The 13,586-nt window shown below is 49.1% G+C and overlaps 1 protein-coding gene across 2 annotated transcripts in view; it reads left to right on the top strand.

The window, feature by feature from the left end:
- Positions 1-2,618: 2,618 nt before the first annotated feature.
- The window catches only part of LOC105493317 (ubiquitin specific peptidase 22), a 44,449-nt gene continuing 33,481 nt past the window's right edge, over positions 2,619-13,586 (top strand). The window contains exon 1 of one of the 2 annotated variants that reach the window (XM_011760880.2): positions 2,619-2,964. In XM_011760880.2, the coding sequence (XP_011759182.1) occupies positions 2,794-2,964 (171 nt within the window). In that variant the 5' untranslated portion in view covers positions 2,619-2,793. Of the gene's footprint in view, positions 2,965-8,730; positions 8,758-13,586 lie in introns of those variants that run through there. The other variant, XM_024796416.2, reaches the window with a different exon arrangement.

The raw sequence follows: 13,586 nt of genomic DNA, 5'->3' as shown, positions 1-13,586 counted from the left end.
TCAAATAATTTTGGGCTGGGCGCAGCGGCTCATGCCTGTAACCAGCACTTTGGGAGGCTGAGGTGGGTGGATCACCTGAGGTTGGGAGTTCGATACCAGCCTGACCAACATGGAGAAACCCCGTCTCTACTAAAAAATACAAAATTGGCCAGATGTGGTGGAGCATGCCTGTAGTCCCAGCTACTCGGGAGGCTGGGGCAGGAGAATTACTTGAACCTCGGAGGTGGAGGTTGCAGTGAGCCAAGATCGCGCCACTGCGCTCCAGACTAGGCAACAGGAGCGAAACACCATCTCAAAATAATAATAATAATAATTTTGGATCATATCCTGGACATTACTACTGTTATGTTGTTGAAAATATGAATTTTGTTATATACCTCCAAAGACAGTTAATATTTTTGTTTCAGCAGGCAATTACTAGTATTTTAGTGGTTTTTTGACTAGTAGCTTACATCTCTGCTCACTTCTTTTTGTTCTGGTTTGGCTGCTTGGAATTTACCCCATAGGAGTGGTTTGGTGGTCAAGCGGACCCCTGGATGTAGCTTATGCATAGATTCTGGGGCTTCCTGTCTCTGAATCTATTCTCACTTTTCAATGAGACTACTACAGGGCTTCACCAGGTAATTTTGAGTACCTGCACGTAGCCAATACAGTTCTGGGAACCTGCGGCTGTAGTAGTAAATAAAACATAAAAATATCATTACCCTCTTGGAGGCCGGGCGCCGTGGCTCACGCCTGTAATCTCAGCACTTTGGGAAGCTGAGGTCAGAAGTTCAAGACCAGCCTGGAAAAATCCCGTCTCTAGTGAAAGTTCCAGACCAACATGGTGAAAGCCCCTCTCTACTAAAAATGCAAAAATTAGCCGGGTGTGGTGGCAGGCACCTGTAATGCCAGCTACTGGGGAAGCTGAGGCAGGAGAATCGCTTGAATCTGGGAGGCAGAGGTTTCAGTGAGCTGAGATTGCACCACTGTACTCCAGCCTTGGGCAACAGAGCGAGACTCTGTCTCAAAAAAAAAGAAAAAAATCATTACCTTCTTGGAATTTTTCATGCTATTAAGGGAAGAAACAATAAAAAAAAAAGTAAATATTCATTACGCCAGATAGTGATAAATTCTTTGGAGAAAAACAAAGCAGGGTAAGGGAATGGAGAATTTTGAGGGGCTTGCAATTTTCATTAGGGTGGCAGTGGAAGTCCTCACGGAAAAGGAGGTGTGTGATAAAGCTGGAAGGAGGTGAGCGATCAGCCATGGAATATAAGGATGCGGGGCGGGGGGGGATTAGGGGGTGGGGAAAACGTTTTAGGCAGAGGGTACTACAAGCACAAAGGCCATGAGGCAAAAACCTGTGCTAGGCAATTTATCTTGGCCACAAAAACTTTATTCCAGTCGTCAGCCCATTAAACCCTGTAGCTTTGTGTTGTGAGATCACAATCTTTATTTTTTAACTTGTGATGGCTCTGGACGGCAATTGCTGTTTCTTGCAATCTGTGGATGAATGAGCAAAGCAGTTAGCAGTGGGAGGAGTACCAGGGAGCAGCACCACGCCTCACACCTCATCCAAGTTCCCCCAGATTCTTGGCGCCCTGGCTCTCCCAGAACATTGTTTGCATTCGTCTTTAAAGGTCTTTTCAGTTTGCCTTGGGTCAGTTATTTGTATACCGATTAGACCTGTGCAGCCCATGGCGGTAGCAGCTAGTAGGAATTGGATGTGCTGTTGTGTAAATACCAGATTTCGAAGATTGCAAAAACTGTAAAATACTCCACTAACGATTTCTGCAATACTGCGTACATGTTGAAATATTTTGACCCTATTGGGTTAAGATATTTTACTATATTTAACTTTCTTTTCATTAGAAAAACGTAGCCACCAGCAAATGAGAAGTGTCAGGCGTGTGGCGTGCATCTTCTTTCAACTGGATGGCGCCGGGTTGGCCCTCGCTATCCGCGGGCTACCTACAGGAGGTGCCGCAGCTTGAGGCAGGGAGCGGCGCGGAGCAGGAAGTTGGCAGTTCCAGCCCCGAGCCACGGCACTGCAGGGCCCGACCCAGGTTACGGCAACCGGGGGCCCTGCAGACAGCGCCCGAACAGGGGATGCTGTTGGGTGGGAAAGTGCAGGCCCTGGATGGAGGCCCGACCTGCAGGGCTCCAGCTCGTCGCCCCGCCTCTTTGCGGCAGAGCTCAGGCCGGCGCAAACCGGTTCAGTGCTAAGACGGACGCCTCGCGCCGCCCAACCGCAGCACGCCCCCGCCTCCCTAGTCCGATGGAAGAGACAGGGAACGTCTAGTCGCCAGACGGACTGTACTGAGAGCCTATGAAAATGGCCGAAGATGCTAGGGGGGGTGGCCGGCGACCAGTAGAGGAAGGGAAGGGGCGGGCTCTCATTAGCTTCCCCTCGCCCCACCACGCTTCCTTGGGCTCCGGTCTACCCACAGCCTACGGGCGCGCGAGAGGGGGGAAGGGCCTGGCGCGGGCCAGAGACTGCGCAGTGCGGTGCCGGCCAGGGGGTGACGTAATCTCCGTCCGCGGCCGCGGCGCCCCGCCCCGCGACGCCCTCCGCGAACCGGGAGAGCGCAGCGCGGGCGGCCAGCAGCAGCCGCAGCTCGGGGGCGGTGCCTGCCCCGCAGCCTCCCCTCAGCGATCGCGCAGCCCCATCTTTGTCTGGCCTCCGCGCTTTGTTCTCGGCGCCCGTGCCTTGGCCGGCCAGGCCCGCCGCCGAGCAGCCCCTACGCCGCGCTGGCGTCGTCCTCGCCCCCCTCGCCGCCGCCCCCCGCGCGCGGCCGGGCCTTGCCCCCCATGGTGTCCCGGCCAGAGCCCGAGGGCGAGGCCATGGACGCCGAGCTGGCTGTAGCGCCGCCGGGCTGCTCGCACTTGGGCAGCTTCAAAGTGGACAACTGGAAGCAGAACCTGCGGGCCATCTACCAGTGCTTCGTGTGGAGCGGCACGGCTGAGGCCCGCAAGCGCAAGGTGCGCCCGGCAGCCCACCCCGGGGCGGGCTCGCGGCCTCCTGCCTCTCCTGAGGCCGGCCGGGGGAGGGGCCCTTTTCCTTCCCCCTTCCCTTTCCCCCTTGCCTTTCCCTGTCCTTCCTCCTCTTCCCCTCTCTTTCTGCTCTCTCTCCTCTTTACCCCTTCCCCCTCCTTTTCGTCCCCCCCTTTCCCCTTTCAACTCCCTCCCTTCCCCCACCTCCTCATCCTCCTCGCATCCTTCGCCTCTGTCCCCTTCCTCCGTCCTTCCTTACCCTCCCCCTCCATTCTTTTCCCTCCCCCTCCTCTCTCCCCTCCCCCACCTCTCTCTCCGCCTTCCCCCTCCCTTATCCTTCTGGGCCCGGGAGGGGCGAGTGCTTCCGGGCGGGGGGCGGTGTTCTCCTGCCCGGCTGCCTGGGGAGCCTGGGACTTCAGTGGGCGGTCCCGGTCGTTCGTGCGAGAGGTCCCTGCGGGGAACTCTCCTGGTTCCAGAGGGTTCGGGGCTGGATGGGGGTGCAGAGAAAGAAATATTTCAAAAAAAATGAGTAAAGGGTGGGGGATGCCGTCGGGGTCTGGGCGTTGGTCTGCAGCGATCACCCGCCGCCGGGAGCGACCTTGGACGCGAGCTGGGGCAGGGGGCGGGTTGGGGGACGCTGGACGGCAGCTTTGCGGCTGCCTTGGGGCCCGCGGGGAACTGGAGGTGGAGAGCGGCGGGTGCTGGGGCTGGAGCGAGCCTGTGGGTGCGGAGCCGCCGCCCGGGTTTGCGTTGCGGCCGAGACGTGGACTTGGAAGCGCGCTGTGTGTTGTGGGAAGCCTTAGCCAGGGACGAGTCCCCTTCGGGAGCCCGGTCTTGGCGTCCAGCAGTTAGGCCTGCTAAGGATTTGGAAATCAGAACGTAACATGATTCTTCTATGTGAGTGAACTTTATTTTTACAGTTTCACGCGCTTTTGTAGATTACAGTCCGAGATTGGGAGTTGTGAGGGCAGTTTCTACCTTGAGTGGCATTTTTTTTTATGGGAATACCAACAGGCCTGCTGAGATTTTAGGGTATATTAAGCAGCAACTCAAAAAAAAAATTTTTTTTTTTGAGACGAAGTCTCGCTCTTGTTCCCCAGGCTGGAGTGCAGTGGCGCGATCTCAGCTCACTGCAACCTCCGCCTCCGGGGTTGAAGCGATTCTCCTGCCTCAGCCTCCAGAGTAGCTGGGATTACAGCCTCCTGCCACCATGCCCGGCTAATTTTGGTATTTTTACTAGAGACGGGGTTTCACCATGTTGGCCAGGCTGGTCTCGAACTCCTGACCTCAGGTGATCCACCCGCCTCGGCCTCCCAAAGTATTGGGATTACAGGCGTAAACCACCGCGCCCGGACTCAAAAATTTTTTTATCTGTAAAGATATCGGGAAGCACTATGTCTAGATGAACTAAAATCAGAGATAAAACGTTTCTGTTAGGATCGGAGTTAGAGTCTTGCTAGTAGAATTGTGTGTTTTGAAGAAAAGATGGCCTGGCATGGTGCGGTGGCCTCACACCTGTAATCCCAGCACTTGGGGAGGCTGAGGCAGGCAGATCACGAGGTCAGGAGTTCGAGACCAGCCTGGCCAACATGGCGAAACCTTGTCTCTACTAGAAATACAAAAATTAGCTGGGTGTGGTGACGGGCGCCTGTAATCCCAGCTACTCGAGAGGGTGAGGCAGGAGAATCACTTGAACGCGGGAGGCGGAGGTTACAGTGAGTGGTGATCGGGCCACTGCACTCCAGCTTGGGTGACAGAACAAGACCCTGTCTGGAAAAAAAAAAAAGATGACCTGGTTGAAGCCGGCCTTCTGGTGTCTGGATTGGGACGTGACGTGCCCAAGATTCGTTTGTACTTTGGATGAAGTGGGGAATGCCCCCACTCTTCCTCTCCCTCCTCCTTTTCTTTTTCCCTTCCATCCCTCTCTCTCCCTTTCTTCCCCCCCTCTGGTATTTTTAACAAAGCTGAAGGAGTCAAGTTTAAACCATTATTAACTAACTTTGCCTAATTTCCTAATGGAAAGAATTACTTTTTTTTTTTTTTTTTGCGTTACTTATGGCTCTGATTAATCTTTTCAGATGTCAGTTGCTTAGTTTCAAAACTGTTGAGCCACATGTATGTTATTTACCAGTTAGAAGTTGAGCTGTAGGCCGGGCGCGGTGGCTCAAGCCTGTAATCCCAGCACTTTGGGAGGCCGAGACGGGCGGATCACTAGGTCAGGAGATCGAGACCATCCTGGCGAACACGGTGAAACCCCGTCTCTACTAAAAAATACAAAAAACTAGCCGGGCGAGGCGGCGGGCGCCTGTAGTCCCAGCTACTCGGGAGGCTGAGGCAGGAGAATGGCGTAAACCCGGGGGGCGGAGCTTGCAGTGAGCTGAGATCCGGCCACTGCACTCCAGCCCGGGCGACAGAGCCAGACTCAGTCTCAAAAAAAAAAAAAAAAAAAAAAAAAAAGAAGTTGAGCTGTAGACGGATAGTGAAAAAAAGTTTTCAAAATTCAGGTGGGGGCTGCTGCAGTGCTAGTTGACAGTGTGCCAGCAAGGAGCCCCTTAAGCCCTCCATGCTTTTAACTGACTCGGGACTGACTTACCTGTATCACTTCATGTGCGGTGTACTGCGTTTCTAGCACTCTCTAGTGGCCCAGTTAGGCAAGAGTTGGTTTGAGAAATAGTTTAACAAACCTGGTGGTTAACAGTTGGACAACCTGCATAGGATTCCCATCAGATCTGTAAGCTTAGGACAGTTTTGTTTTTTAAATTTTATTTTATTAAAAATCATTTTTTTGTAGAGGCAGAGCCTTGCTCTGTGACCCAGGCTGGAGTGCAGTGGTCTGATCAGTGATCACTGCAGCCTCAGGCTACTGGACTCCAGCCTCTCCTGAGTAGCTGGGACTACAGGCGTGTGTTACCATGCCCGGCTAATGTTTTTTTTACTTTTTGTAGAGACAGTGTCTCACTATATTGCACAGGCTGGTCTTGAACTCCTGGACTCAAGCCATCCTCCTGTCTCCCAAGGTGTTGGGATTACAGGCCAGAGCCACTGAGCCCAGCCATATTTTTGGTTTTAATGATGTGAACTTGACTGTAAAAGTACTTTAAGCTGATGATTGTGCCACTGTACTCCAGCCTAGGCAACAAAACCTATCTCAAAACAAACTTCAACTTGAATTATAATCTTTGTAAACAAACAAAGGTACATTTTGAGATTGACATCTCAGGTACAGTTTAACTACAGAAATGAATCCCTGAATGAATAGGAATTACGAGTTTTGTTATCTAAGGACAGGTGGGTTATGGAATTTGTACCCAAACTTTGATTTTTTTGTTTTTTTTTTTTTTTTTTGAGACGGAGTCTCGCTCTGTCACCCAGGCTGGAGTGCAGTGGCCGGATCTCAGCTCACTGCAAGCTCCGCCTCCCGGGTTTACGCCATTCTCCTGCCTCAGCCTCCCGAGTAGCTGGGACTACAGGCGCCCGCCACCTTGCCCGGCTAGTTTTTTTTTGTATTTTTTAGTAGAGACAGGGTTTCACCGTGTTAGCCAGGATGGTCTCGATCTCCTGACCTCGTGATCCGCCCGTCTCGGCCTCCCAAAGTGCTGGGATTACAGGTGTGAGCCACCGCGCCCGGCTTGATTTTTCTTTTAATAGGCAGAACATGACAAACACATGACCAGGCTTGATAAGTTTCTGTCCAAAAGAAGCTTGAATTGGAGTAAAACTCTTTTTTTTTGAGACGGAGTTTTGCTGTTTTTTCCCAGGCTGTAGTGCAATGGTGCGATCTTGGCTCCCCGCAGCCTCTGCCTCCTGGGTTCAAGTGATTATCCTGCCTCAGCCTCCCAAGTAGCTGGGATTACAGGCATACGCCACCACGCCCAGCTAATTTTGTATTTTTAGTAGAGACGGGGTTTCTCCATGTTGGTCAAGCTGGTCTCAAACTCCCGACCTCAGGTGATCTGTCCATCTTGGCCTCCCAAAGTGCTGGGGTTACAGGCATGAGCCACTGCACCTGGCCAGAGTTGCAGTAAAACTCTTGTATTGCTGACTATAAAAATATTTCTGCTGGGTGTGGTGGCTCATGCCTGTAATCCCAGCACTTTGGGAGGCCGAGGCAGGCGAATCACAAGGTCAGGCGATCGAGACCATCCCGGCTAACAAGGTGAAACCCTGTGTCTACTAAAAATATAAAAAATTAGCTGGGCATGGTGGCACGCGCCTGTAATCTTAGCTACTCGCGAGGCTGAGGCAGGAGAATCGCTTGAACCCGGGAGGCAGAGGTTGCAATGAGCTGATACCACGCCACTACACTCCAACCTGGGCGACAGAGCAAGACTCTGTCTCCAAAAAAAAAAAGATATATATATATTTCCATGATTTAGGACTGGCACGACCACAGTGGCCTCTCCTTTGTGTTTTTGGTGTGTGTTAAATATAACAAAATTCTTACCATTTCAGGGTTTGTCTGTAAAGATAGGAACTGGCAGAAAGTGATTATGATATAACATTCTACGTTATATTTTGAATATAGACACTTTGGAGAACAGGTAAGTTTTGTTGTTGTTGTTGTTGTTTTTTGAGACGGAGTCTGGCTCTGTCGCCCAGGCTGGAGTGCAGTGGCGCAATCTCGGCTCTCTGCAAGCTCCTCCTCCCGGATTTACGCCATTCTCCTGCCTCAGCCTCCTGAGGAGCTGGGACCACAGGTGCCCGTCAATACGCCCGGCTAATTTTTTGTATTTTTAGTAGAGACGGGGTTTCACTGTGTTAGCGAGGATGATCTCTTCGTGATCCGCCTGTCTCGGCCTCCCAAAGTGCTGGGATTACAGGCATGAGCCACCATGCCTGGCCAGAGAACAGGTAATATACTTAAGATCATTTCTCTCTTTGAATCTAAAATTTTATAGCACTGTGTTCTCAAAACACATTTTTTTATTTTTTTATTTTTTATGTATTTACTCTTTTTTGAGACACGGTCTGTCTTTCAGGCTAGAGTGTAGTGGTATGATCATGGCTCAATGCAGCCTCGACTTCCTGGGCTCCAGTGATCCTCCTGCCTCAGCCTCCCAAGTAGCTGGGACTACAGGCATGCACCACTGCACCTGGCTAATTTTTGTATTTTTGGTAGTAATGAGTTTTGCCATGTTGCCCAGGCTGGTCTTGAACTTCTGAGCTAAGTGATCCTCTTGCCTTGGCCTCCCAAAGTGCTGGGATTACAGGCATGAGCCATCCCTCCCAGCCATCCAACAATGCCTCAGTTAGTCTTTACTGGCTCAGCCAGGTGCTGGGATGGTGGTGAGCACATTGTAGACAGCTCTCATTACTTGTTTTTAATAGTTTAGCTCATTTTCCTGAGACGTGCTATTGTATTTTATTATTTATTTATTTATTTAAAAAAATAAAGACTGGGTCTCCCTATGTTGCCCAGGCTGGTCTTGAACTCCTGGCCTTAGGAGGTTCACCTTGGCCTCCTACAGTGCTGGGATGATATGTGCTATTTTAAAAGTAGACTTTTAAACTTCGTTTATTTGAGGAGTGTACTTTTTACTTTATAGTGAACTGGCTCTTTCAAATCATCACAACAAAACATTACACCGTTCATACTAAGTGGGGTCTAAGTAAAAGATCTAAAATGTAAACATTTTTCTGTTTAAGGTTTTAATTTTGAGTTCATTATAGATTGACATACTGGTGTAAGACAATAGAGTAATCCTGTGTATCTTTCCCCATTCCCCTAAGGGTGACTTCTTGCAGAAATGGAGTGCGATTACCACCAGGATGTTGACATTGGTACAGTCTATCTTTGATAAAATCCCCCGCTTTTACTTCTCCTCATTTGTGTTTGTGTATTTAGTTCATTCACTACACTGCGTACTTTATTTGGAACTCATTGGTTTTCATCTGATGGCCTTATTCTGTCTCAGAATCCCACATTACTTTGAGTCTTCATGTCCCCTTGGGCTCTTCTAGGCAGTGACAGTTTCTCGGGCTGTCTTTTTTGGTGACCTTGAGAGTTTTGAGGAGTCCCGGTCATGTAGTTTGTAGAATGTCCCTCAGTTTTGGTTTTCTGATGTTTTTCTCGTGATTCAGCTGTGGTTATGGGTTTTGGGAAGGAAGACCACAGAGGTGAAGTGCTCTTCTCATTCCCGTATATTAAGGATGATGCTGTCAAGATGTATTGGGTTGCTGGGCCTGACTGAATGTCCAAGGTCATGTTTGCCAGGTTTCTCCACTGCAGAGTGACTGTTTCCCTCCTTTATGTACTGTTTATTTTGGAAGAGAGTTACTCTGCATAGGTACTCTACTGGGATGGGGAGTTCTGTTCCTCCTCCTTGAGGGTGGAGTAGCTATTTAAATTATTTGGAACATTTCTGTGTGGAAGATTTGCTCATCCTCACTCGTGTGTTTACTCACTTGTGTATATCAACATGGACTTGTGGATATTGAATGTATGCCTTGGGTTATCATCCAGTGCTGTGTGGTTTGTTTTGTTGCTCCCATCATCTGGCTGTATCCACTGGGAGCTCTTTCAGCTGGCTCCGGTGTCCCTTTCACATAGCCACATGATCTTTTGTTTGTTGTTTTTGAGCACTTCCTTACTTCCTGGAAGGACACTATGTTCTGGGATCATCTTATGTGTTTTCTGCCCCAGCCTTAGACTCCAGCATTTTCCAAGGATCCCTAGTTCCTTTTTTGGGAGAATGGAATTAGAAACCAAGATCTGGGCACTGGTGTGCTCATTACTACTGGGATATCCTGGCTTCTTGGCCCCCTCAAGGGACAGAGCTGGGAAACAGGTGTGTATATACAAATGCGTGTATATACAGGTCTGTAATTATTTTGATATATATCCATCAGCATCCACATGAAGCTCTACATGAGTTCATGTTGGTATCTCCAGCTCTCATCCATATCTATAGGGATTATTCTAGCCTTCCCCTCCAGCTTATCTGTAACTTTTCTGTCCAGCAGAGAAAATCCTGGCTCCCACTGACCACAATCTGTTTACTTACCTCTTCTGCTTTGGTATACCTGAATAGAGGTTTCAGAATTGTTGTCCTGTACTCCCTTGCGAAACGACCCCTTGAAGTACTGTGCTCAGTTACAGTTCCTTTTGCTTTTAGTTGTACACTCTCCCCTCATTTCCACGTTATGTAGGTGCTTCCCTCCCCACCCCTCTTGGCGGAGTTGTGTCCTATGTGTGTAATACAATCTGTTTCTTCTGCCTCAGCCTGCATTCCGTAGGGCCTCATCAATGATTTAAAAAATCATTTACATTAAGGTTTGCTCTTTGTGCTTTCAAGCTCAGTGGATTTTGACAGAGGCATCCACAACTACAGCACTGTACAGAATAGCTGCACTACCCGAAGAAATCCCCGTGCTTCACCTACTGACTCTCCACAACCACTGATCTCTTCTCCGTCTCGGAGGTTTTTTCCTTTCCAGAATGTTATATCATTGGGTTCATACAGTCTGCAACCTTTTCATACTGGCTTCTTTCGTCTAGCAATATCCATTGAGTGGATTGAAAGTTCATTCCTTTTTTTTTTTTTTTGTGAGATGGAATCTTGCTCTGTCGCCCAGACTGGGGTGCAGTGGCGTGATCTTGGCTCACTGCAAGCTCCGCCTCCCGGGTTCACGCCATTCTCCTGCCTAGTAGAGACAGGGTTTCACTGTGTTAACCAGGATGGTCTCAATCTCCTGACCTCATGATCCACCCATCTCGGCCTCCCAAAGTGCTGGGATTACAGGCGTGAGCCACTGCGCCCCGGCTGAGGTGAACTCAATTTAAAGGAAGGCTAGCCTAAGCTGGTCAGTACCAGGAGGATTTTGCCCCGGCTTGCTTCTGCCCAAGTGTGTGTCCCTCGGCAGCTCCCAGCATCTCTTGGACTTCCTCATTTCCCATTTATGATAATCCAGTACTCACCCCCATCCTTGAGGGATACATTCCAAGATCCCCGATAGATGCCTGAAACCACAGATAATACTGAATCCCTTATGTATTATGTGCAAACTTTTTTCCTTCATAATTTCATGGATAGATTTGTTCTTACTGTAGATCTTAGCAAACTCATCATTTAATACTGTTTTCTTTCCTTATTAAGAATTTTCACCTTTTCATGTAAAAGAAGCTCTTTACAACTTTTCTTGGCATATCCAAATTGCAGCATCAGTACTCTCAAGCTTTGGGGCCATATTAAGCTAAATAAAAGTGGCTTGAACACAAACGACGGCAACAGTTGATGTGATCGGCAAGATAGCTACCAAGTGACTAGCGGGCAGGTGGCTTAGACGGCATGGAGAAGCTGGACAAAGGGATGGTCATGGGACAGAGCGGGATGTCACTCAGTTTCATCCTGCTTCTCAGAGCGGCAGGCAGTTTTAAGCTTCTGAATTGTTTATTTCTGGCATTTCCATGTTACTATTTTCAGACTGAGGTTGACTGTGGGTAACTGAAACCACAGCAAGTGAAACTGTAGGTAAGGGAGGACTGCTGCAATATTTTATATTTCATACATAATTTCATTCTGGTTTTGGTACTTGGGATACACTTTTTAGGTAGGCCTGGCAAGTAAGTCTCCTGACCTGTCCAAGGACATCACCAGTAACTGCTGGGTCCCAGCCTTAAATGAGGTCAGTCTGAGGTCTTGCCCTTGCTGAATGAAATTACCCCTTTTATAGATTGAAAGGTCTGTAGTCGCTGTACCCTTAGATTGATTTTGGCTCTGAGATTGAGGGGCCTGAGTCTGTACGCTGAGGTTTCTGAGGTTGGAGAACTTAATTTGAGAAGATTATCTAATTTTGGTGAAGTCTTTAGCTTTTTAGTGCCATATTTTTTTCCGATAAAAGATAGAATATTTAGGCCAGGCGTGCTGGCTCACGCCTGTAATCCCAACACTTTGGGAGCCCGAGGCGGGCAGATCACCTGAGGTCAGTAGTTCAAGACCATCCTGGCCAACATGGTGAAACCCTGTCTCTACTAAAATACAAAAAAATTAGCCGGCCATGGTGGCACGCGCCTGTAGTCCCAGATACTCGGGAGGCTGAGGCAGGGAAATCACTTGAACCCAGGAGGCGGAGCTTACAGTGAGCTGAGATTGTGTCACTGCACTCCAGCCTGGTGACAGAGCAAGACCCCATCTCAAAAAAAAATTTTTTTTTGATTTTATACTTGTCCCTTCACTTATGTTGGTATTTGAGTCCTTGAAAAAGTCGCTGAGGAGAAAGCACAAGAATTAAACTTACCTTCCTAAGATGCTCAGGTTTTAGACCAGTAGGAAGTCATGGGTAGTGTGTGAAAAGTGTACTACCTCTTAAGGTGGTGTGTCATGTTTGCACACTTTTAAAAACTGGACTCAGTTCAATGTACTGTTGAGTCATCCCATAGGGTAAGCCCACATCTGGTTGACTACAAGGCCTCCGAACCTCTTGCTCCTCCCCATCCTTCTTGGTTGGGGTGGGAGGTAGTATGAGTAAGGAGGTAAGAGAATAGGATATTCAGAGGAATATTCTTAATATTGGGACCGAATTAATGAATTTGGCAGGTGTTTCTGCACTGCGTAAGATGAGCAACAATTAAATTGCTGATTCTTCTCCTAATTCCTGTCATATACAAATCCTCGTGATGTTTCGGGATTTACTTGCAGTCTACTGAATCTAGTTGAATTAATTTATAGGAGAAAGGGATTTAATTCAGAAATCATTGCAAGGGCTATGGGAGTAGTAGATTCTAGGTTGAGTTTCTAGGAAAACCCGCCAGCCTGGGGAATCCTGCCTCTGCAGGAGCCACCACACCAGGAAGTGGTGTACTGGGCTGCTTAAACAGAGCCACCCCTCCGGGGTCCATTTTAGCATGTGGGTGCCCCCACTGGGCTTCTCTCCTTGGCTTACTCACCAGCCCCACTGTCTGCAAATGTGTCCTAAGATATGTTTGGAACATGAGCCGCACGGTTGCCTGGGGAATGAATTTTTTTTTTTTTTTGAGATGGAGTCTGGGTCAGTCACCCAGGTTGGAGTGCAGTGGCGCGATCTAGTCTCACAGCAAGCTCCGCCTCCCTGGTACACGCCATTCTCCTGCCTCAGCCTCCCAAGTAGCTGGGACCACAGGTACCCAGTACCATGCCTGGCTAATTTTTTTGTGTATTTTTAGTAGATATGGGGTTTCACCGTGTTAGCCAGGATGGTCTCGATCTCCTGACCTCATGATCTACCTGCTTTGGCCTCCCAAAGTGCTGGGATTACAGGCGTGAACCACCACGCCCGGCCGGGGAATGCATTTTCAACTTTTCTTTTTTTTTGAGACAGGATCTGGTTCTGTTGCTCAGGCTAAAGGGCAGTGGTGTGATCTTGGCTCACTGCAGCCTTGACCTCCCGGGCTCAAACCATCCTGAGTAGGTGGGACTACAGGTGTGCGCCACCACGCCCAGCTAATTTTTGCATTTTTTGTAGAGATGAGGTTTCACCATTTGGCCCAGGCTGGTTTTGAACTCCTGGCCTCAAGCTGTCCGCCCACCTCGGCCTCCCAAAATGCTGTATTCCTGGTGTGAGCCAACGCGCCTGACTGTGTTTTATACTTTACAGTGCTGTGAAGGGAGATAGAATAAAAATGAATGTGAATC

The sequence above is a fragment of the Macaca nemestrina genome, chromosome 17 (assembly GCF_043159975.1).
Source record: "Macaca nemestrina isolate mMacNem1 chromosome 17, mMacNem.hap1, whole genome shotgun sequence".
NCBI lineage: Eukaryota > Metazoa > Chordata > Mammalia > Primates > Cercopithecidae > Macaca > Macaca nemestrina.
Note: the sequence above shows the minus strand (reverse complement) of the source record. Positions and strands in the feature narration are given on the sequence as shown.